Raw genomic sequence first — 26,363 nt, 5'->3', positions numbered from 1 at the left:
GTTGCTAATATAAGAATGTGGATTATGGCCACTTTGGTATCATCTTGTCTATTATGAACATTTTACAGTTTTGAATTCCTTTAGTTCAGACAAAAACAGGAAACTAGGAGATGATATCTCAGGCTCTAGGAACTGTGGCATTTAAATAAGCCACAGTTGAGGTATGAGGAAATACCTTTGTTAACTTGACCCCCCACATAGTTTGTTACACAGAACCACCTGAAAAGTCATCATTGGAAACTGTTTGGAAAAGGACGGGCACTTTAAAAAAAATACTTGGCAGGTGATTGGAGGAACCATCTGTCAATCAAACTGTTACCGAAACCAGTTGGGAGAAGAGCGAAAACATCTTTTCCATCAAGAAAAGCCTATAGTGGCGTTCAACAGCGTTGTCTCGTCTGTGTTTTCGTCTCGGAGATTTAACCCCTTTCACAGTGTGTTTTCAGTTCATGAAAGTTAATTATAACCTTTTTGGTTGGCTAAAAATTTCTTATTCATCGCTTGTACTTAGCTCCACCCTCTCGTGTCACTTCTGGTTGCAAAAAAACAAGATGGTGACGGCCAAAATGCCGAACTCGAGGCTTCAAAAGTCTGTATACTAATGGATGACGTCACGGTGACTACGTCCACTTCTCATTTACAGTCTATGCTATCAACCCACAAACTGTGATATAAGATAGAAACAATGTGATTCAACCCCTCCCCTTCCTATGTCACATGCAGACTCATTAGAATATACCGCCCACAGCTTGAGAACTACCTTTGCAAAGGCGCACCATATTTTTCACTCAAGCCAATCAGAGCAGACTGAGCTTTTTCGAGAGGGAGTTTTAAAGAGACAGACGCTAAAACGGAGCGTTTCAGACAGAGGGTGAATACAGGTATATTTAGACAGACAGTATGAGAAAAATAATGTGTATTTTGAACATTAAAGCATGTAAACATGTTCTAGTAGAAACCCAAAATACAAGTATGAAGTAATGAAAGGGAGCATGTCCCCTTTAAAAAAAAACTTTGACATTTTGTACTGTATTATGATACGCCATTGGGAGGGGTATTACTGGAAAATAGATAGATCTAGATATTCTGCACTGCCATCAAGCCTTCTGCCTTCTCAACTGAACCCTCAATATACAGTGTGCTTCACACAAGAGGAGAGCAACAATGGGATTGTTCCCAATCTCTGGTAATCGTTTTGATGCAGGTCTAAAACCAGCCCTCGACAACGCGATCTACCATTCACCAAGCTTTAATTTAAAATCAGGTCAGCAGTTTGTGAGACCTTGCATTTGGCCAAACACGGTGACATGCAGACACAGATCCATTCTCCCCTTCCTGCCTCTTCATTTGCAGCCTTTATATCAGTGTACAATGAAGCAGTGGAGCACGGAAGGACAAAACTGCAGTAGAAAATAAATTGAAATGATTAGAGCCATCAATGCACAGAGGGAGAGAGAGAGAAGAGAGAGAGAGAGAGAGAGAGAGAGAGAGAGAGAGTGAGAGAGAGAGAGAGAGAGAAAGGTGGATAGTTTTGCTCTATTGTCCCCCAGTGATGAAGTGCTCAAGTGGAGTGTTTGTGTGTGAGGGAAGCATGTTCCATAGCTGTCAGCCTTTAGGTTCACAAGATTCAGGGAGACAAAAGGTGTGTGTGTGCATGTGTGTCAAGGCCAATGAACACACACACACACACATACACACACACACACACACACACACACAAATTGTCTATTGAATGTCTTCACACTGTGGTGAAGCTATGATTTTCTCCCTAGTCTCACTGGCTACACAGAGATCTATTTCAATGTGTGTACATTTGTGTATGTGACGCGTTTGTACCACTGGACTCCTACTAAGCCGTGCTGGCAGCAAAGCAGCAGGCGCCTGCTGGAGTTGTGTACAAAAACAACAAGCATGCCTACATATTATCTGAGAATATGATATAATTGAGAACATGTCTGCATATGTGTGTGGGTGGTTGGATTGCTGAATGTGTGCATGTAATGTGGGTGGGAATGTGTGTGAGCGGTGCTTGGATATGGTGGATATGAAGAAGATTTTTTTTCAAACATTCATGGAACATAACAAAATCTGTCAAATCTATTTAAGTAAAATATGTAATTATGGTGCTGAAACTCAAGTATTGTATCAGCAGTAGTGTCGTAAAATCCCCCAGCTCTGGTCATACACAGAAGACTCAATGAGACAATCTCCAGTCAAGGAAAATGGACCAATTTTCCACCATAGATTTAGACATTAACAATATATTAATCATATACCACTGAACTGCTGTTTCTTTAACGTTACATGTAGTAACTTAGATTGTTGTCAGCATGCTCCCAGTTTGGAGAAGCAGACAGTGGCATGGAAGCAAAGCAACGTACTGCTGTGGACGCCACGTTAGCTCAGATCCGAAAGTCACACAATAACACAAACAAACTAACCGATTGATGCAGCGGTAGACCAGTAACTCCTGTGTTCTGCGAGGTAAAATCCCTGTTTTTGTGAATGGAGTCTGGTCGGGTGCTCGGCTTTGACGAGGGCGATGTAGCGGCTTCAGTTCCCCCGTCGGAAAGGGGCTGTCTGACGGCGAGGTTGTGCGGTGAAAATATTCCAAATAAAGCGTACACTTAAACTGATATGGATTTTTTTTACAACATCATACCATGACATGCATTTTTATGGCTCCATTATTTCAATTCACACACATTTCATCACCTCCATTTTCATCAATTCATTTTGTTACATCCACCCCTCATAGACCTCTCGTGCAAAAATGTATTCCACAAATGAATCTGAAGTTAATATGAAGTCTGAGCTAGACAGATCAAGGGCGTCTTACAAACTTACGGACATTTTAATATAAGATTGCCTCTTTGTGTTAATATCTTTCCACTGTAGCTCGGCAGGGAAACACAAATAGGAAAATTTGTCCCCCGTCACATGCATTGGAAACTCTTTATGGTCAATATGAGCATGAGGACTCATTACAGCAAGCAAAAACTGTTTCTGTGGGCACCTGAGTATAACTTTTACAGACTTGAAAAATTGCGAACCTATCCTTTAATTTTTATACCAAAAGATCCGTATCTTACTTTGGACAATACGCCTTTTATCACTCGGCATCGAAAACGATACTGGGGACACATGGATAATTTCGGTGTTGATGTCAGTAGACTAATCGTATTAACTCAAAGGCTGGGTGGGGTTTGAGTGAAAAAGGTGTTCTTTGTTAATTAGAAAAACAGAGAGACCCGAGGCTTAAAAATTGTGTTCATTAACTTACAATTATGACTAATCAAATCAAATAAAACCACCTTTAATACGTTTGGAGAGCGCTGACTCCCGTTCGTTCCCAACAAATGCATATCATTTCTGTTCTTCACTGACCTTGTATGGGCAGTTCTGCTTTCTCATTTTCACAATAATTGACAGTTACGTGGGCGGAGAAGATGTTTCATCAGCCTGGGATAAAGCCAATCTACGCATAATGGCTAATAAAACGTCTGATGAATGGACGTCATGGTGGAAATTAAGCAGACTATCTCCTCTGAAGTGAACTCTTTGGAGACGTGGGAGAGACATTAGTCGCCGAAACACGGGGACGATATCCAGATCTCTCTGTGTATCCCCTGCCCTCCTCTAAAGACTGCTTTTTGGCGTGCAATTATATTGAACAATAGGCCAAAGCCGATGGAGGATGCAACCCGTTACCATGGAAATGATTATGATGGATTTGTGGATAGACAGAGCAGGTAATTGGAAAAAGATTGATGGGTGACAGGGTGAAAGAGAGAGGGATAAATTACCGAAGCAGCAGTGGGAGGAGAGAAAGCCCTATTACACCCTATCTTTCTGGGATTTACAATTATATAATGATGCATCCTCTCTCTCATCAAGTCAATAGGCAATCACTCTTTCTGGCTCTTGGAGTCACACCCTCATCTCTCTCTCTCTTCCCTGTATTAGACCTTCTTCTATTTTTCCCATATCCTGTTTTCTCTGTCTTCCCTTCTCTCTCCTGCCTCCAACGAGAAAAGTGGTTCCATTGTGTATATTTCCTCTCATTACCACTCAGCGCGGGGAGGGTAAAGGGTAGAGACGCCCCCCGTGTGAAACACACATACATCCATGTAAACATGTGATGCGTCTGTATATTGTCGTGTTCTCAGGTTGTGCGTGGAGAAGCCTTCAGGGTAGAGAGACGCTGGTTTGTGATTGGAAGGTCGCCTCCACAAACCGGATGACAGATTCTAGGTGAGGAGGATGAAAAATCTGATTCTTCAACCACTGCTATCAACCTGCCCTTGAGCAAGGCAATGAACTCCCCGGTGCAGCAGTGGGTCAGCTTAGTTGGCAACAATTGTACACTATGTTTGTGTTGGGCAGCTCAGAAGAAAAACAAGGAGGAACAATTGAATGTGAAAAACATGGCAGTTCCGGTCTAAATGTAAATTTTAGATTGGCTCACATGTACAGTAGGCTGTCACTAAACTAATATGCCTGTTAATAAGAAGCATCTTGCACTCAGTAACGTTCTGTCTCTGTCAGAACCTTACGGACTAAATTCATCTACGATCCACTGAGAATTTGACAAGAAGCGGCTACAAAACAGCGGAGATGAACTACGAAAACATACAAGCAGCATGTTGACATTTATAAAAAAAAAGGAAAGCTGACGTGACATTATTAAGTAATGTGGATGTAGCGTTGACATTACTCTCAGTTTCCTGTCTTTCATGTTGCTATTGGAAGGAGTGAGTAAATTCAGCCGATTAGACTGTTGTCAGGCTATTAAATAGGTATTATCAGTTGCTATAAGCTCCATAGATGTGGGTCAATAGGGGCCTACTACACCCACTGGTAGGTTTTTATCGTCTATTCTCATGGTAGATCACCGAAAGAAGGTATAAAAGAACATGACAGTGATCTCTAGTGACTGTAGTCATTATTATTAAACACAGGACTTTTACCAAGGAGACCGGAGTTTGCATCCCGTGTGAAACCAACAATATGTAGTTGTCTTTATGTTCGTAGTTATTTCAACCCAAAACATGTTTTTCCCTAAACTTAACCAATTGTTTTTCGTTGCCTAGTTGTAGTTTTATCGCCTAAACCCTAAGAAGTTGTAGTTTTATTGCCTAAACCTAAAGAAGTTGTAGTTTTATTGCCTAAACCCTAAGAAGTTGTAGTTGTATTGCCTAAACCTAAAGGAGTTGTAGTTTTATTGTCTAAACCTAAAGAAGTTGTAGTATTGTTGCCTAAACCGAAAGAAGCCTTTTTGTTTGTGTTCAAAACGTAACATTTCATTAAATTTTGCAACATGTTAGAACGTGTTGCTTTTAAGTTTCACTTTCACTTTTACAACGTAGTAGGCCCTTAATGACCCACATCTATGGTGCTTATAGCAACTGATAATGCCTATTTAATGGCCTGATAACAGTCGAATCGGGTGTTAAATTCCAGGATCAATATCGACGGTTAACCGTCTTAACTTTTCTCTAGATGTTCACTAAAGAAATATCACTGTTTATCTGGACACTGTGTGTGTGAACAAGTAAACGATGCCTTCTCCACTAACCTTGTGATGGACGAGAACAAGACCTGTAACCATAACTGTACACAACAAAGATGACGGTATCTGTAGCTTCAAAATGCTTAGTAGACTTAGAAAACTAGACTCAATGCCTTTTTCACACCAAGCACAGATTTTGGTCTGAAAAATTTGCACGGAAATATATAAAAGCTGATTTTGGGGGTTCTTATGAATGCTTGCACACCCCTGCGGAACATTTGTGCAGGGGAACAAGTATTCAGATGGACCTCGATTTCAGCAGATTTCCGCCTGCTGAAATACATGTTTGACCAATGAAATCCTTTGTTAAGTAGCCAAGTGCTTCTGTATGTTGCATGGAGAGCGTGTATAAATAATGGACCCGCTCTTTAAATATAACATTTTAGTAACACGAGGCCACCTTTCAGTATACACGACCTGTTACCATATTTTCACAATACTGTAGTTACAAAATATCATAAAGAGCAATAACATTACTATTAACTGTGTGCACATCACAGTGACTACTTTCTATAAGTAGTTGTCTTTTGTGGATTTTGCTCCACAACATTACCTCATTACTTTGAATGTCTTTTCTCAAAACCCTCTGTGTCCTGCTGTGGGAACAGCATGCTGCACCCATTCAAATGGATGTGTATTCGCTGACCTGAGGTCATTGATATGTATGGGACACATAATGGTGTGAATTTAATTTGCAAAACAGTAACTTTGTTATTCATGAGGAGAAGTTGGGATCGTTATCTGCTTCAATGTAAAATGCGCCTGCGTGTCAGGGACTTCACTGTCATGTCAGAGGAAGAGTGCAGGTGTGATAAGTGAAGTTAATAATAAACATTTAAAAGTAATAAAATAACTGTATGTGTATGTTATTTCATTTGAATTGATTACTTATTATTAAGCTAACTGGTGTTCCGTTTAAGTATGTTTTGCATCAATGGTTTACACCCATTCATTAAAATAATAAAACATATTTGAATATTAAGAGAGCAGATGTGGGAGCTGTAGCTTGCATGCCACGCTGATAGGAGACTGGAGTGTTTTGTTATTGTGTTGGTTAGTGACGTGTAACATCCTCCACCTCCCATCAATCCACTGACCCCCTCCTCTTCTCTCTCTCTCTGCCTGCTCAGCTGCATCAAGTCACACAGACATATAGCTTAAGAGACAGGAAATTAAGAGACTAGGCTTTTAAAATAAAAGACTCGCTATTACCGGAGGACTTATATATTCGTTGCATGACATCATGGCAGCTATACGGTAGTTTCTGCAGCTGTGGGGATGCAGGAAGATGAAGTCAGAATGAGATGAAGCCAGAGCACGTCCACACTATAGGATGATGAAATAACTGCACCAGTGGAGAGCTTACACGCCCTGGAAGAACAACTGGTATCCACAGAAGCTGAAAAGGATCAAGATGAACCCGAGTCAGACCTTGTTGTTGACTTTTCACACTGCATGTTATCTCCAAAACCCTGTTCTTCTAATGCTTTAGCATTCAGAACACATCTCGTCCACATTTCTGCAACAGAATGGAAGATAAAACACAAGCGGAAAGGCAACCAATTGACTTAAAGCTTAAAATGAATAATAGAAAACATACTATATGTGAAATACCCACTAGTAGTGGGTTATATATTAGGTTTATATTCTTATAATTATATGTGTTATGATGGTGAGAATATATATAAATCGATAAACTATGACTTTGCTGATTGTTATGGAAGTGATGTATCTCAATTAGAACATAATGAATAATTCAATAATTCAAATAAATGACATTAATTTATCTGAAATAATTGATTGACAACTTGGAAATCACAGGATAGGGTAACACAGCTCAATGAACCTGTCACGGATGAGTAAAGAAAATAATAAAAATAATAAAAGGTATATTATTATGTAGGTCTAAGTGGTCCAGGGCATTCTGTCAGGGGGTCCGCAAAATAATTAGCTATAAATTATATAATTGTGCTGTATCATTAAATATAGCCTAATAATTCAAATAAGCATATTGTGTCCATCACTCCCACCCATGTTAGCTTTGGACCAATAGAAACTCTGATATGATTGTGACACGAGAATCTAAAATGTATGGAATAATATTGATAAAATATTAACAAATATACTGTACATATGATATAATATATAATGTGTATTTAAATATAATAATATGAAGAATATTAATAATGAAAAACATATTATGAAAAATATTATATATAGGCCTAGAAGCCCATGTAGACAAGAATCCAAAACATATGGAATACAATTGATAAAATATAAAAAGATGCACTGTACATATGATATAATATATAGTATATGTGTAATTACATATAATCATTATTTTTATTATAATAATATGAAGAATATATAATGAAAAATATTAAATATGGAGCCACGTGCACACAGGTACATGCTCAAACTTACAAGTCCATATCCAAACAATACAAAACATACTAGAAAATGGATAGAATATGAACAAATATTATGTTTTTTTGTTTTTTAAACTCTCTACCTCAGTTCCATATTTGACATTTCTTAATCCCCTGGTCTCTACTGTATATCTCATATATTTTATTATCCAGCACTATATGACTTTTTGCACTATATTCACATTTTTAATTGTCCCGTATCTCAGTTTTTTACCCTGCACTATCTATCTACATATAATGTTATATAATAAACATAACAAACATTTGTAATGCATCAGTCGTAGGTATGCTATGTCGTATTCTGTCTTGAAATGGTGTAGAAAAATATAAATAATAAAACTTTTTTTTTTACCTTATTTATATCCCTTTAATAACTCACACACTTTTTCTGTAAAATGCCTCATTTGCAAATAGCGAATTTTATTTTGAAAGCAGTGATCGGAAGTCCTGTTTGGTGTTGACTCTGCTCAGTGTGTGTTTGTGTGAATGTGTGTGAATGTGTGTGTGTACTCGGCTTCCTGCTGCTGCTCGGTGTCCGCTCGCTCACCGTCCGTCTCGTCAGTGTTGATCGGCTCGCCATGGCGGAAGGACGCAGAGAACAGCCGCCCCATCATCATCATCATCCTCTCCTCTCCTCTCCACCGGCCAGCAAGCGACCCTGCCTGCGCCCCGCTCCCCGAGGTCCCGGCCCGGGGCCCGGACACGGCCATGGCAGCGGTAGCGGCGGCGGGTTGCCCGGCAGCTCCCGGTTCCGCTCCCCGGAGTCCCTCCTGGACTGCGCCGCCAAGGCAGTAGCGGAAAAGTGGGCCTTCGAGAGAGTGGAGGAGCGCTTCGAGCGGATCCCGGAGCCCGTCCAGCGCCGCATCGTCTACTGGTCTTTCCCCCGCAACGAGAAGGAGATATGCATGTACTCGTCGTTTCAGTGCCGAGTCGCCGGCGAGGAGGGTCCGTCGGCGGCGGCAGCGGCTACTGCTGGTGCTGCTGCGGGGTCCGGAGCTACAGCCGCCGGTGGAGGTGGCGGTGGTGCTGGAGGATCTACCGGTGCAACTGCTACCGTGGCGGCTGCAGCCGGAGCAGTAGGAACCGGAGACGGACTGCCTTTCCGCCGGGGTATCCGCCTCTTGGAGACCGGCTGTGTGGAAAACGTTTTACAAGTCGGTAAGTGGAATATTTCCCCTATAAAAAACCGTGCGCTTTTTTTTTTTTTGGCACAAACTGGAGCTGGATCTTTTTTTTTTTTTTTACTGAGGGGGAGATGATTGATGGAAGTTTTCCCTTCTATCGTGGAAAGTATGCAAAGCGTCCCTTTTTCTCCTCCACATTATAACCACACATGGCTCTGTGTGTGTTTATACTTTAATATGCGTAAAAGGACGCATTTATTGTACAATTTGGAGCTTTTTTTTATCGGCCCTTCATGTGAAAAAGGGGGAAGCTAGCTTATAGCCGACCAGCTGCTGTTAAAACATTAAAGGGCTTCTTCTTCTTCTTCCTATTGTGGGGCTTCTCTCTTTTCTCTCTGCGTTATAGTGGGGCTTCTCTCTTTTCTCTGCGTTATAGTGGGGCTTCTCTCTTTTCTCTCTGCGTTATAGTGGGGCTTCTCTCTTTTCTCTCTGCGTTATAGTGGGGCTTCTCTCTTTTCTCTCTGCGTTATAGTGGGGCTTCTCTCTTTTCTCTCTGCGTTATAGTGGGGCTTCTATCTTTTCTCTCTGCGTTATAGTGGGGCTTCTATCTTTTCTCTCTGCGTTATAGTGGGGCTTCTCTCTTTTCTCTCTGTGCGTCTTTGCGCTTCACGGTGAAGCCTCTTTTTCCTCACATGGTGGGGCTTTTCTAACAAGAGTAGCCGGCACTTTTTCCACTCCTCTACGGGGCTCTCCTCGTTCGACGACGGTCGGTGGCGGAGCTGGCTGGAAGCCCCCCCGGCGGAGAGGAGGAGGAGGAGGAGGGCTGGTTGACAGACGCGGATACAAAAGCGTTTCTAGCGTCGGGGCTTTATTTTTGTTTGTGCAAAATTCCTCTTTTGCAAAAGTCGGGTTTTTTTCTCCCTCAGTTTGAGGGTGGCTTATAGGCAAAGAACAAAGGCGGTTATTGGGTCTCTTATTATGATTAATCCAACGTTAATCCGACAAAAAAATCCCCCCACAGCAGCAGCAGTTTTTTTTTGTGTGTTGTTTATTTGCTGCTGCTGGTCGGACCGGACAAAGAGCGCAGTCGCCACCAACGTGCACAAAATAAAGATTGTTTATTATTATTAAAGTTAACCCTTTGGTGGCTGTGCATAACTGCCTTTTTTTTTGTTATAGCGCGTTTTGCCCTGCAGCCTTGTAGTCACACAAAAGGCTTTCCAGTTTGAAATGATCGATAAGCGTCTCGCGTTTCCAGCTCTGCAGAGAGAGAGAGAGAGGGAGAGAGAGAGAGAGAGAGGCAGTCTGTCTCTCTCTCTCTCTCCAAACAAAGGGCCATTCCGCAAAGCTCCACTCACATTCTCATTAGCTTTCAGTATACCCCCGGCTCTCTACTGCCACAAAACATGAGCTCAGACATCAGGGAAATTGATGAGATGAAACCGATAGATTGACCAAAAAAAAAAAAGCAGTCTTTTTTTTTTTTAAGGCCATATGGTGTGAGAGCCACTGGAGCTTGTCTGGGGTTTCATGTTGCTCCAAGGTATCTGGAGGAGGAGGAGGGGTGGTGGGGGGTGTAAAGCTGCAAACTGTGGCTGCTCTGTGACTGCTGTATCTAATTGCATCCTATGCTCATTGATTCCACCCCATAATTAAATGAAATTTGAGACTTGTGAATATGAAAGTGAGGATTGCTCTCGGTGAGATTTGTTGCAGCCGTCTGGCTTGATGAAGTTTTTGCAAGTCTGACTCCGTCTGTAGGAGTTGTATTGAAGTCACCATATTTGTTGTGGGCTTTAGTTCTGTTTGATTGCTTCAAGGACTTATACACTTATATCATATGCAGGGATTGTTTGTAAAACCAAATGAGAAGCGATGACCTACTTTGAACACTTCCTGTCATATTACAAACACATCAACCTTGCATGGTGCTCCCACATACAGGTATAACTAGGGCAGCGATGTGTGTTAATTCTGGTGTGTGTGTGTGTGTGTGCATGCACAGGATTCCATTTGTGGTGCATAATAGCAACATGCAAATTACAAAGGGATGCCGCATCCTATTAGTTAATGAATGTCAAATTTAAACGGCCAAAACGAAGTACACACCCGTGAGCAAACACTTCCAGTCTTGCCTGCCTTACCTCGCCCGGCGAATCGTTCCCAATCTATTTCTCCCTCAAGGTCAGTCAGTCGTCATAGCAGGTAGGCGCACGGTGTTGTCTTTCTGTCAACAAAACTCAAGACGGGCCAAATAGCTGTGTGACATCAAGATAAGATTCGGCTTGTTCTTCACTTTGCACACCATGGGAACCAGTTAAAGTGGAGAGGTTTTACCGACTGACTTATAACAGGAGAACAATAGTTTTGTTCACAGCTGGATTTAGAGAGGTTGGGCAACAATGCTCAGCGCTCATTAAAGGTCGTTTTACACACCTGTAAATGGCAGCCTTATGAGATTGTTTGCACCTGCATATAATATAATCTGCACTTATAAAGTAGTGGCGGTGCTTGTTTTATAAGAAAGCGAGATGGACGTGCTCTACTCATGTGCTCTGCGATAGGAACTTGCTGGAGAGTGATTAGGAATGAGACGAGGCTGCGTGCCGACACATGCATATCGATGGTGTTGATCTGCATTGCAATCTGGAAAAGTGGTATTTTTTTAACCACGTGATATTAATTGTTTAGACTGGGCTGCAAGCTGCATATATACACCAAAACACAATACTTTTTTCACTGTATTTACACCTTTTTATTTAGTTTAGTTTGCTTTTGAAGTGGCAGCTGGCAGAACATTTTTGGCTTCATTGGGCAAAAATTCCATAATAATCTTTCACCATATTGTAATTCAAGTGTTCTGAGAGAAAACTAGACTTCTGCACCTCCTCATGGCTCTGTTTTCAGGTTTTAGAAAATCTAGCCTGTGACGGGAGACTTTGGCCAATCATTTCAGAGAGAGAGAGCGTTCCTATTGGCTGTTCATTCAACTCCGATCAAACGGTCAAACTAGGCAGCGCATATCGAATATTAATCAATATTCTGTTACTATAATGCCTATTTCTCGCCTCAAATGTTTTCAGAAACATCTTGTAGTGTACTGTTTAGCTGTAAAATGAGAAAGTTTGCTTCCAGCTGGTGGGCGGTGCTTGGTATTTCCTCAGCTGATGTCACAACATGGCTACTGGGTCACAAACTTTATCATTTCACAGCTAAACGGTACACTACAAGATGTTTCTGAAAACATTTGAGGCGAGAAATAGGCGTAACAGTAACAGAATATTGATTCATATTTGATCAGCGCTGCCTAGTTTGACCGTTTGATCGGAGTTTGCGAGTGATTGACTGCTGCTCAGAGACGGCAAGGATTGGTTGTTTTCCTCCGGTCTGTGAAATCTTGCAGATGCCATTAGACATCTAATTTTTTTAGACATTTTAGACATATTGACATTAATGTTTTTAAAATCATATTTGCTCCAACTTCTCTACTTCAGCTCTAATTGTTTCGATCAGGCTGCAAGCTACATTTATACACCAAAACCAATCTTTTTTTCACTGTATTTACACCTTTTATTTAGTTTGCTTTAAGTCAAGACAGAGTCATCATCTGTCTGCATCAGTCCCAAGCTGAGGTGGGCGATGCTGCTCTCGTCTGTTAGTCACTTTAGGGGAGCTGAAACAGCTGTTTACCACTAGCGTCCTACAGCTTTAAAGACATCCACCGAGCAAGCAACCAGGAACACTGAAAACACTGAAGTAACGAGCTCACAAGCGAGGCTATCATGAGATATAATATTTTTTTTCTTCTTCTTATTCCTCAGAGCTATCACAAGCACAGCAGGAGCTCCTGTTCCTATAAACTCATTCTCGTCTGTAGACTTGTTTTTTTGTCCCGGTTTCTCAGAATCGGCGTGCGCCTAGAGCCAGATCTGGAATTGCTCGTGTTTTTTCAGGTAATTACTAATGGGATCTGGTGCTGGGAAGGGGGGGGTTGGACAATCTGCTTTTCTACCGTGCGGGGACTTGACAAATTCGATGTCCTACGGGGTCACGGAAAGTTTAAGACCAGACTAGGAGTGTGTGAGAAGAGGGGGGACAACTGTTGCCTGCAGTTGCCATAATAAAAAAAAGTTTAAGAAACACAAGATCCCGTTTTCGTAACGAGACGGGTCAAATGTTTTACACAATTTTTTCATATCCACTGCGTGCTGATCTCTACTGCCCTAAAAGTTTGCATATGTATGCAGAACCTCCTGCAAGCTGAGTAATAATGACATGTTTTCAGTCGGAGTTGATGATAATGTTTACCATTGAAGACATCTGTGTATGCATCAACAATTTAAAGAATGAGTCGCCTGCCTGGCCTGTCCCTTCGATGCCCTCCGCCCGCGTACATTACGCGTAAAGGCTCTTTGTCTGTCAGCCTCTTTTAGCCGTAATACTGACGGATTGAAGAGACGTGAGCTCATCAACAACTCATCGGCCCATGTGTTCATAATAATCTTCCCCTCGCTCCAAGTCATAATTAGAATAATCAAAGCTAAGCGTGCTTGTATTTGTAACCCCCCCCTCCTCCTCTCCATCATCCATGGCACATACACACACATGTGCGCCCAGAACCCCCCCTTTGCCAGAGCCTTATAAAGTCCTCAGAGAGCGGGAGGAAGGGATATAAGAGGAGGGAGGGATGGGGGGGTTCCTAAGCTTTGAGTCAAGCTTTGGGATTATTGGGTCATGCTTTGTTACCCAGCTGTAGAAAAACCCCTTGTTCACAGAAAGGGGAGGGGGGGTCTGTGTGTGTGTGTGTGTGTGTGTGTACGTCCCCGTCTCCGCAACGTTACATAAAGCTGTAATGGGTCCCTGACGCCTTTTGAAGCACCGGTGACTCTGACAAAGCGGGGCAGCAAAGTTGAACAGGATTAAACTGTATGGGAGAGTGAGTCAGTGGGCTGAAACACGGTGGGGCTTCTTGACTCCAAACACTTCAGGTCCTAAAACCGCTCCTTTAATTAGGGCTGGGTATTCAACATCAGCACTTTTTTTTGGTACCCACTGTCAATCGAAAGCTGTCAAGTACTAAAAGTTGGCCTGTCAAATATCTTGACAGTTACTTTTTCTTAACTTATTCTAAGATCAGACTGTTTTGGATTTTAAAGGTAGGGTTGGTAATGTTCTTCTCTTTACATCTCAACAGCAATCAATAAATCAAATGCCCTTAAAAAAACAATCTGGTATCTTTGGCTGTCGCAGGACTGTAATAAGCCCACCCGCACATTTCAATAGCCATGTTTCTTGTTGATGTTCATAATGATCAATTTGGGGTGGCTTTGCAGGGAGGCCTGAAGGGACGGACTGTCAGTGGTGCCGACTTGGCTGCTTTCTCGCTAGATTTAGGTACTTTTGGAGCTAATGCTGCTAAATACTTTTATTGGAAAATAGTTGGCAACACTGGGCTGGGTTTTTCAGTTGGATAATCTTTAAAATCTAGAGTACTCTTGCTAATTTCTCAGCATAACTGACATTACCTTTAATCAAAAAAATTTACCAAATTTATTTGATTTTTATGTTGCAAAGTTCTTGTACTTCTATTTGTGTTTATAGATAATATGTAAAATCTGAGAATTTTGGCTACTTTTGTTAAATACAAAGAAGGGTTTTGCAAAAAAAAATAGTCTATATTTCTTAAAGTTAGGTATCAAAAAAGCAATTCCTTACCGGGAGTCCAGGTGACATCTTTAAATTCTCTTTAAAACACTTCAAACCCCCCAAAGAAATTCAGTTAGCAATGATATAAAACAGAAAAAAGGAGCAAATCCTCAAATCCAAGTGGCTGAAAACAGTGAATAGTTGGCAATGATATATATATATATATATATATGAAATGATTAGTCAAGTGGCAAAACTGTTGGCGATCAATCATTTTAGCACTACGTCTATACTACATGCCACATATTGCACATTTTGAGCGATGCACATGTGATTGTTAACGTAGGCAATCGAGATCACTATTCTGATAAACTCCACATTGAAGTATGTAAAAGAGCAGCTATTTGCGATTGTTTTTTTATGTCCCATCATTTTGAAATGTTGTTTATTGTGGAGTTCCTATGGGGTTCCTACTTGTTAGTCAGTGTTATGTCTTGTATGATTTTCAGTTCGTCGATTGTGTGTGTGTGGAGGGAGGTGTTGGTGGTTGGTCTTGCCAGTATTTCCTCAGATGTAATTTCCTGGCAGAATGGCCGTGGGGTTCCTTGTTGTGGAAAAGCTTGTGAGCCTCTGGTGTAGATCCGCTCTTTGGTTGCTCAAGAGTGTTGCGATTAAAGACAGGAGGAGGCGGTGAGCTCATCCCCCGCTTGCCTCATTTCCAATCTCTCTTCCTGACTCGACTCTCAGGACCGCGTCCACTGACACAGCTCCGTTTTCATCTTCCTGTTTTTCTTTTCTAATTTCTTTAACTGCTTTTCACTCAATGCATCTCAAAGTAAGTCACGTCTTTCATGTTCCTCACACACCCTCCCTCTCCGTTTCTTTAACTTACATCAGTAAAAGATGACTCGCACTTTAATCATATTCCGTCTGTAGGCTCCCGCATAGTAAAGGGCTGTTAGTCGGCCAAGGCGAGATCTTAAAAGTTTTTTTTTTTCTTTGCTTTACTCCTACCGTCTCCTCTGCTGATCATGAGTGAGGCTGCTGCTGGTTGAGGAAGTGTTGGTGGTTTTGACAGGAGGACGGAGGGGGTGGGAGGAAGCTGGAAAGAGTCAGTCATGACTCTGTTTTGAGAGAGGTGTTTACATACACCGTTCGTAGCTATACCTACGAAAAATAATACGCTGAAAGTCGTTTATATTCCATGAAACCAATTTGTATGTAATCCACGGAACCAGGAAGTATAAAGAGAGACAAACATGGCCTAGGGAGGAAGTCGGGGTGGATTGGTTCGTACCCCGTGTGAAACCAGAAGTAAGTGTTGATATATTTATCACGTAACTTTAGTACTTAAGTTACACCACTTCTGGAGTTATTTTAACCCAAACCACAATCTTTTCCTAAACCTAATTAAGTAGTTTTGTTGCCAAAACATAACCAAGTTGATCTTTTCCTAAACCTAACCAACTCGATCTCTTCCTAAACCTAACCAACTCAATCTCTTCCTAAACCTAACCAACTCGATCTCTTCCTAAACCTAACCAACTCAATCTCTTCCTAAACCTAACCAACTCGATCTCTTACTAAACCTAACCAACTCGATCTCTTCCTAAACCTAACCAGCTCGGTCTCTTCCTAAACCTAACCAAGTCAATCTTTTCCTAAACCTAACTAAGTAGTTTTGTTGCCTAAACCTAACCAAGTAGTTTTGTTGTCTAAACCTAACCAAGTAGTTATGTTGCCTAAACCTAACCAAGTCAATCTTTTCCTAAACCTAACTAAGTAGTTTTGTTGCCTAAACCTAACCAAGTAGTTATGATGCCTAAACCTAACCAAGTCGTGTTGTTGCCTAAACCTAACCAAGTCATTATTTTTCTAAACCTAACTAAGTAGTTTTGTTGCCAAAACTTACCTGTGAAGACGGAACTTTATTTTGAAAAGACTGGAGCGAAAATTGACATGTCCATCACGTAATTCTGGACATTCGTAGGAAAACAACGGAAAACGAAAAATAAACTTTTCGTAAGATATCATACGAACAGTTGTGTGAGGATGCGTTGGTACACTCATAATACTGTAATATAGTGTACTTTTCCATATCAGGCATTTTTATTCAAACTGTTGCTCTTGTTCAAATTTAATTGCAGCTTTAAATTTGTTTTTTTGCTTCATTTTTGCTTCAAGTCACATTTTATTTACACAAATTTCCTAATTTAACTCTTGTATGTTTTCTGTATGTTTTACCTAAGATCCTGTTTATGTTATGTTACCAGTGTAATTCAATTATTGTGTGTTGCTGTTTTTTGTCGCAAAGCCCTTCGTAACTTTGTTTATAAAAGCGCTTTATATTATTTAAATACTCATCATTACTTTCATTTAAAGAAATGGTCCATTTTCAACTTGTAAGTGCTTTAACCTTCACTGCAGTGGTAATTGTAGCTGGATGCTTGAACATTCATTTGCAAAAGCACATTTTTTTTTTCCCTCCTTAAGTGCATTTCTTCTTGTATATCTATTTATCCATGTATATTCACAGCAGATCCCATTCTGAGCCACATCTTAAGCCACTTAGCACACACACACACACACACACATGCACTCACATAGTCCGCCTTCAACCCTTCCCCTGCGCACAACGCAGACAGACAATATTTAATCAGTGTAATTAATTCCATGCCGGCCACACTCGAAAAGAGAAAATCGGTAAAACAAATCGTCCCCGCTCTCTTATTAGCTCTCGGAGAGGCTCGTGAAAGATGAGGCCATTAGGACGATGCTCTGTTGTTGTATTCATCAAAGGAAGAGGCACCTGTACGCACGCGTGTCTGAGAGCGCATGAGGACTGATTATCTAAAATCATTAATCAGAGGTTGTTGTTTGAGGGTTTCGTCCACCAAGACGGCGAGGCGACCATTGGTACGTTTAATATGAGACACAAAACGCTCGATGGAGGAGGGATAGGTGCTAATCCACACACTTTTCTTTTGACTTCAGTTTTGCTGCTCTGCACTCGCTAATTAAACCAGCATTGTTCATTAACACCAAGTTTTGTACTGTTTCGAGTGTCCAGACGCTCATGCTGTTCACACATGATCTGTCGTCGAGGCAGCGCATCAAAACCACCAAGTAACAACAGAAAATGACTGTTTGAAGCAGCAACTGCACTCAAGATAGCAGCAAAATCAACAAAACATAATCTTAAAGGAGACACATTTATGCTCATTTTCAGGTTCATACTTGTATTCGGGGTTTGTACCAGAACATGTTTACATGCTTTAATGTTAGAAAAACACATTATATTTCTCATACTGTCTGAATATACCTGTATTCAGTCTGAAACGCTCCGTTTTAGTACCTGTCTCTTTAAAAAGCCCAGTCTGCTCTGATTGGCTTCCAAGAAAAATATGGTGCACCTTTGCAAAGGTTTTTCTCAAGCTGTGGGCGAGCGACACCTGTCATTTGTGCTCTTAGTTGCCATTGGAACTATTTGTATTCTAAAACTTTTCCCCAGAAAAGTGTCCGAATTGTTCACTGTTATCCCCATCTGAATGATCATTGCGTCTCCTCCCCTCTCTGTGATGGCAGGCTTTGAGTGTGGCCATTTGGAGCAGCTATAAACACTTCTTCCATTTAGACACGGCTGGACAACACCTCATCAAAACTAGTATGTTTTAGTAGCACCCCCAGGCTGTAAAGCCTTGGTCATACACCCAAACGGATGTGTACATGAACAGCTGCGGACACCACGGATGCATGGTAGTTCTGTCTGCTTGCAGGACGTGTTCCACACATGCGCAGTAGATCGCTTCACAACAAATTGACAGTACACGGACGTCCACAGCCTACGCATCACGCAGAGTAAGCGGACCCTCACGTAATCGTGGTTGCGGAAAGTATAACTTTGGTTTGGCCCAAGTCTTCTTACGTCCACGTTTTTTGCAAGCGAAAATGTCTCCTGGGAAAACAGACAACCATTTGTAGAAAAGCAAATGGGAAAGGTTTCATTAACTGTGTATAGATATATTATCAGCAATTTGTTATTGAAACCAATACAGAGTCCTGTTGAATTAATGAAAAACCACCTGGATTGTTACTTTAAAGCCAAAGAAGCTCTAAAATGGAAGTATTACCCTCGCAGCACTGTAAAATGAATCTTGCTGCATCGTTCAGTATTTCCAGCATTGTTCTCATTTTCTCCCTCTCTGTATTTCCCTCATGTGCTCTCTGTTTAAACCTGGCCTCAGGTGTTCCAGCCACATTTTTGCAGCGATTTCCAGCTTTGCCATTTTCCACTCCGGACTTGTTTGCAGTAGCAAGCAAAAAAATAAATAAATGGCATTCTTTGCCGTCGGTACAGTTTGTTTGCTCGGCCCCCGTCCCTCAACAGCAGCTCCTCTCTTACAGTTGTCAGCACAACATGTGTGTGTGTATATGGAGGTTGTATCTGCACATGTGATGAGATAAAAAAACACACAGAGCAAACACGTTTTTACCACTCCCGTCCTGTTTTCATACCTCCCCGCCTCGTGTGTCGGCCTGTGTGTCGGCCTGTGTGTCGGCCTGTGTGTTTTCCTACACCTTTAGTGCTTTTACCTTGGGTGGTGGGTGTGCAATCATCAGCCGAGATCAATGGTGGCCTTGTCCTTTTAGCTTTTGAAGCCGACAGCCTGCTGCATTCAGTTATTGCACTGTTCCACACCTGTCTTTTATTGGCTTGCTGTGTGTGTGTGTGTGTGTGTGTGTGTGTGTGTGTGTGTGTGTGTGTGTTTACCATGGGTTGTTGTACACATTTGGCTCCCGTCCACGTCTCAGAGAGAGGCTGGACTTGAAAGGGAAGGCCGAGGCTCGCAGGCCGGACTATTATGTCCTCGTTTGGTTGTAATTGCCTAACAAATGTTGGGGGAGAAAGGAGAGAAATGGACAGACGTGGAGGGGAAGGGGGTATTTGAAATGCAAAACAGACCCCACAGACTCATCTTCAGGATCCGGTTGTTAGCCTCGTATGCACCAGACTGCTATGACTGGGGGGGGAAATATTATATCCCCTATACTACTTACTCATACTCATGTAATATAATCTAATAAATCATCCCACATGTGATTAAGTGACGCATTTCCATGGAAATAAAAGCAAATGCCTGTGGCACGACAAGAGGGGAAGTCCAGGATGATTTAAGTCTGGGAGGAAAGCAGTGACAGGTAGCATTGTTTTAAACAAAAAACAAAAAGGGTCAATCTCTTGGGGGTAGACCTATTTGTAGAGGACGTGATTCTATGTGTGGATTTTTCTTTATTTGGACATGAAAGATGAAGAAGTTGTCTTGAACTTGAAGAAGTTCAGGCCTCAACAGTCCTGCCAACAGAGTATTTTTACCCTAAATTAAAACTTAAGTTTATTAAACCCCATTTTCCTTCCTGCTTGTTTAACTTGGAGAGAGGAGGAAAAAGCCGCATTACTCTCTTCATCTCTGTGGTGCTATTGATTACTTGATGGTTGGATTGAACTCATTCACGCAGAACTCTCAATCAAGGTGTGTGTCTAGATGTGTGTGTCTTCTACTCTTTTTTTTTTATTAGCTGCAGGCCATTTTCGAAGATCCCCGAAGTATGCAGCTTTTAAGACAGAAATGAAGAGCACTAAAAGGAGGCAGAGGAAACTATTTTTTTCACAGATTATCTGTCTCGTGTACTACTGTCAGGATATAATGATGTTAATGTTAATGTTTTAGCAAATATGACAAAACGTTTTTTTTTATTTAAGTTACCAACTGTAGCTTTAAGAGTACGTATGGTCATCTTTTATTCCTTTCTGCCTTGCACGCTCTCTGTCTTCCTTTCTTTTGTATGCTAAAAGAGCAGTCAAAGAGCAGATTCAGAGACTAAACCACAACATTGAAAAGATCAGGGACTCTCCGAGCCAATTAGATTAGATTTGACCTTTTTAGCACCGGTGGAATCAGTTCTTGGGGGTTACTGTGGCCTCGCACACATTACGGACCTGTGCATGAATACAAAACACAATAGCATGTATGGCAGCAAACGGAAAGAATCTTAAAGTAATGCGATTATCTTTTTCTTTTTTTTTTTTTAGTTCCACATGTGCAGCATTTTGAGCCCAGCACTCCAGCGCTGTTCCCTCCCATAATGCCCTGCTTTGTGTTAGCCAAGTCCATGACGCTGATGCTTTCCATCTTTCCTTTGAACGCAGTGAATTTGGTGCTTTTATTGTCCATCTCCACTTCTGATGGGCCGTTGTAGATCACAGATATCAGACACGCAGATAGTCATCACTCCTATATTTTCTCTCTCTCTTCTTTTGAATACACATGAAGTTCTGTATTGCAGCAAGTGTCTGTATCCTATGTACTTTTCCAATCTCAGCAGCACTCAAAGCCCGTCACTACAGTGCTATTACTGCCAACAAGGCAGACGAGGGCCCATAGGAGTCCATTGTGTGCGAGACGTCCATTATAGTTGGATTAGAAACTATTTCCATACATTCGGTAGACTTTGATCTGAAGACAACCATGCTGCATGTCCTTTTTTTTCCCTTTTGCATGTGCTTTTTCTCTTCAAAGCTCTGCCATGTTCCTCAATAATATGCAATTCATGACTGACCTCTTGGAGTGATTTTCTGATTGCTAAGGTTTGCCTCTCCCCTGGTCATCTTGTGCTTTTCATCGCTCTCCTCATCTCCCCAAATGTGTGGATAAGGTTTTAAAGGAAGCACTTAGTGCTAAAACTACGAATAATTATATCACTTAGAGACCAAGTCCCCTATTATGGTGATTCAGACTGTCAGTGTGCATTAGCAAATGGGCCAGGGCCTCCTGTGTGGCTGAATTATTCTGAGTCGTGCGCTCTGCGAATCTGAAATGTGACCAGCGCACCACTCTGTAACCCCCCAAAGGTCCTAAAAAGTCTCAACCACTCCCATTTTCCATTGTCAGTCCCACTTTATCAGTCTGCCTCTGTATAGCTATGTTTACATACAGCTGCAAGAGTTCAATAAACCTCTGAGATTAGATTATAATGATAATACAATGAAAGGACCGTGCATTCATCTAATCCTGATCGTTCCCATGGAAATCAAAGCAAAAATTAGTCAACGTGCGCCAACTCCTATCCATTCAGTAATGAAGACTTTAGCAGCAACGATGACAGATAGTTAAAGGTGCTCTATATGACACATACGTAAAGATGTAGTGGAGAAATGTCTACATGAGCAGAGAATGAAGTCACTCCCTCTGTGTGTGTTCTAATCCAAGTTTCTCTATGCTTTGTTGACATGGCCGTGCGTGCATTTAGTGCATATTAGTGCATGTGAACGTGCCCCACTGGCGAGCTCAAGGCCGCCGCTCTGCGTTGCGCTCATACGACGGTTACGGTAGTTAGCTCTGTCTGCACTGTTGCCGTTGTTTGCACTATTAGCGCTGTTAGCACTTTAGCTACGAGCTGTCGGCTCAGCCGTCGCCATGTTGAGAGCCATATGGAGGCAATAGAGCTACTCTGAATTTAAAGGCACAATCCTTAAAACTAAATAAGATCAAAAGACTTGCCAGTTTACCCAAATTCAAACCAAACATTGCAACCTGCTAACTCATATACAGGTGTTTAATACGCAGACAAACGGCAAACAACAGCTACCTGGGGCAGCGGAAGACGCTGTAAACACAACCAGGGGACGCACGCCATTGTTTCCCTGATAGTGCCACATTGTGAACAACAAATCTGTGTTGAAATCGGAAGGACGAGAGCTAGTTACCGTTAGCTGTTATCTGTTGCACAGAGCTAACGGCTAACATTAATGGGAGGTGCCATTGTGCAATTAAGATGTTCTAATTTCAATACGTACAAACCTCTTTATTACAGTTCTGAGGAAAGTGCTTTGATACCTTTCCGTCACTGTGACTCACCTGTCTGTTGTATAAGAGGCTGCTGGGTCATGCTGCTCCATGGATGCTCCTCTTCCTCCATGAACAAGCCGGGCTGCTAACTGGTGGGACAGCTACATAATCAGGCTGGAGTGTGGAAGATGCCTCCTCAGCACTTGTTAATTGAGCGCTGCGTTAATATGAATCGCCCCCCCATTTTACCTCCGTACATCATTCTGCTGTATTTCCCTCCTCCTTTCTCTGCCTGTCCGCCTGCCTCCCTCTCCTCTTTATCTCCCTGCCTGCTAATAACAGCACTCTGTGTGGGTTTCTTTAGTGGAAGGCCTGCCATGGCCCATTAGGCTGCAGTCTCACCGACAAATGAATGGTAAGACTGACTGCAGAGAGGAGGAGGAGGAGGAGGAGGAGGAGGAGGACAGCAGGCGAGGATGAAAAAGGGGCCGGGGCAGGGACAAGGACGGGATGGGATGGGGTGAGAAAAGAGATGAAGGCTGGGGGAGAGGGAAGAGGGAGACAGAAGAGGGTGTGAAGGACGGAGGATTGGAGGAAAAGTGGGGAGAGTGAGGGGACGTGTGAGGCAAGGAAGGAAGGAGGGAGGAAGTGGAGAGCTAAACGGCAAGTGTAGAAGTACATAACCAACCTGTCACCTCTGGCCCTCCCTTCCCCCTTCACACACACACACACACACACACACACACACACACACACTACGCAGTCACAAAAAAGCCAAAGGGGAGGGAGGAACCTCATTAGGCTCTCAGCAGTCCATCACACACAGGAGAGAGAGAGACTATACGGAGCTCTGTGGTGGGGGGATGGGGATGCCCTGAGAAAAGAAGGGAGCAGAGGGAGGAATGAAATTGAATTGATAGGAGCAGTCAAGTGCAGCAACACACACACACACACACACACACACACACACACACACACACACACACACACACACACACACACACACACACACACACACACACACACAGAGGGGACACACGAGGACAAGCTCCCACCACACACACAGCTCGTCTCTATGCAACATGATTAATGTGGTCAACAGCCGTGAGGACCAGTCTGGTCGAGACCTCTCACCCTTTAACACGCCTGCACACACACACACACACATGCACACATACACACAAATGTCGCCCTCGTCCTCTATGAGCTCCTTCATGCCCTTTGCCGGCTCGTCTGTTCAGTCACCCTCCTCCTCCTCACCCCGACCAGCCTCCTCTTCCCTCCTGGCACCCAGACAAAGATGGAGGAGACAGAAACAGCAGGGCTGTATTCTAAACCTCATACTATACTAGTAGTACGTATGGATTTGGCCAAAATGAAGCATGCAGTATGAAAACAAAAGGTAAATCTACAGTATGCAGAAAAATACCTGGATGTCATACTGATTCGAAAAAATCTCCAGTATGTGTCAGACCAGTCTACCACTGTATCCCACAATGCAAAGCGCTGGAACGGTACAGGCTACAGTTACAACAAAAACGGCTTGTTTGTTTTTACATTTTTCGTAGCTATTTCATCACTAAATTCCCATTTTTTTAATGCAAGAAATCAAATGTGTAGATTTTGGATATGGACAGTTTTACGATATTAGATGGCGATTCAAACATTTTCTCCAACGTTTTCGAAGTTTTGAAGCTCCACAAACTGCCGTGACAGCTAGCAGCTAGCGCCTGCCGGGGTCGCTACCTCGCCAGCCGGGCAGTAACATTCACAGACCCCCCTATGAGCTGGATGGAGCTCTCTCTAGAGACCGGTCCCGTAGACAAGAGGCTTATATTTCCCCGCTGATAGATAGCCAGTGACGATCACAGACCGGCGACAGAGTGGCGAGGGAAAGATCTGTTTCATACTACTGAGGAACGCAGTATGTACTGTATTCTGCATAAAAGGCAGCTTGAGAGAGGTTCAAAACACGCTTCCTTTCTCCTCCAAATACCTGGCCAATCTCTGCGTGACAGGTGTCGCCCACAGCTTGAAAACTACCTTTGCAAAGGTGCACCAAATTTTTCATGCAAGCCAAACAGAGCAGACCGGGCTTTTTAAAGAGACACTGAAACGGAGCATTTCAGGTAGAGCGTGAAAACAGGTATATTCAGACAGACAGTATGAAAATTTTTTATTTTTAGAACATTAAAGCACGTACTGACCTCCAAATCCATTTATGTATCATTGTTGAGGGACTTGTCTTCCTGTAATCGACAGCGCCCTCGCCAAAAAACAGTTCCTGGACTCCACTATACACGAAGCAGACCGGCACACACACTAGCAGACAGACAGACAGAATCACAGCTGTGTACAGCTGTAAATAAAATTTCAACAGATAACATAATGAACAAATGGATCCTGGGTAAAAAAAAACCCACCCCCCTTACTAATGCAGCTGTTTGAAACATTACCTTTTGCAAGATGGCCTCAAGACGTTTGAACCCAAACCACTTAAACTGTCAGTTCGGATGAGGCCAGTAAACTGTCCATCAATGGAAGCACATAATAGGTTACTAAATGTCCACTTTAAGGCTGTGAATTATTTCCTCTTCCTTTTGCTGCGTGCTTCAGAGTGTGTGTGTGTGTGTGTGTGTGTGTGTGTGTGTCCAGGGTGGGCATACATACATCAGTGAATACAGGGTTTCTAGTAGTTGTCATGCTGTAACAGGATTAGGTGCCTTCTCTACTGCCTTACACCACATGGCCATTGTAGTGTGTGTGTGTGTGTGCCGGGGTACGTTGGTGGAGTTGTGTCTCTAGGGGTCTTGCTCTGTCCTGTAAACCTAGGGGGGGCCCAGTGTGTGTGTTTTATGTCTGCATGTCTGTTCAGAAAAGCGTCACAACTTTTCAGAAATGACAATTTTATTGCAGAAATCAATGACTAAGCATGTTGTTGTTTTCTTCTGGAAGTTAGGAGTGTAAGAAAATAAAGAAAATATCGAGTATCGCGATATTTAGTTTTGTGACACTATTGATTCTCAAAAACACTGCATCGATTTTTAATTAATAATATTCTCAGTTGCGGGCCCCAGTCTGTGGAACAAACCACCACATCAGATCTGCCTCTCCCTCTACGGAGTCTTTTCAAAGTAAAGCTCAAGGCCCACCTCTTTTCTTTGGCTTTTGAATGTACTTGAATTGTGAATACTAATTTGGCCTTTTATAATTCTTATAACAGTCTTTTTACTCATGGATTTTTATCTTAATCTCTGTCTGTGGATGTGTGTGTGATTTTACCGTCTGCTCTGTTGACCTGTTTTTATTCTTCCTATGTCTGTAAAGCACTTTAGTCAGTTCATGTTGTTTTAAATGTGCTATAGAAATAGATTTGATTTGCCTTGACTTGAATAGTTTACATGCAAAGATGAACTCTGTCAATACTTTATTTCATTTGCAAAGACATGCTCCCTCTCAGTGTATGTGCTCTCTCAAAGAAGTACTATAATGATGGATGTTACAGGGACTGTGATAAATGCAGATACAGATCCCACTGTTCTGTTTGCATAAACAATTGCAAAGATACTCAAATTTTATGCATATGGCGATGTGTTCTTTTTACGACAGTTTTTTCCTAAAACTAGATTTAAAAAACTGCAATATATCGCCTTGCTTACAGTCAATATATCGTGATATATTGAATCGTAACCCCTGTATCATGATACGTATCGCCACATTCTTGCCAATACACAGCCCTACTGGA

The 26,363-nt window shown here is 42.2% G+C and overlaps 2 protein-coding genes across 2 annotated transcripts in view; one reads left to right on the top strand and one right to left on the bottom strand.

The window, feature by feature from the left end:
- toe1 (target of EGR1, exonuclease) overlaps nucleotides 1-26,363 on the bottom strand; it is a 442,640-nt gene that overhangs the window by 177,227 nt on the left and 239,050 nt on the right. The window lies entirely within an intron of this gene.
- Nucleotides 8,501-26,363, top strand: part of zswim5 (zinc finger, SWIM-type containing 5) — a 71,331-nt gene continuing 53,468 nt past the window's right edge. The window contains exon 1 of the mRNA XM_074650244.1: nucleotides 8,501-9,159. Within this exon, the coding sequence (XP_074506345.1) occupies nucleotides 8,580-9,159 (580 nt within the window). The 5' untranslated portion in view covers nucleotides 8,501-8,579. The remainder of the gene's footprint in view (nucleotides 9,160-26,363) is intronic.

Source organism: Sebastes fasciatus, chromosome 11 (assembly GCF_043250625.1).
Source record: "Sebastes fasciatus isolate fSebFas1 chromosome 11, fSebFas1.pri, whole genome shotgun sequence".
Taxonomy (NCBI): domain Eukaryota; kingdom Metazoa; phylum Chordata; class Actinopteri; order Perciformes; family Sebastidae; genus Sebastes; species Sebastes fasciatus.
The sequence above is the reverse complement of the archived record's forward strand: the minus strand, read 5'-3'. Positions and strand labels throughout refer to the sequence as shown.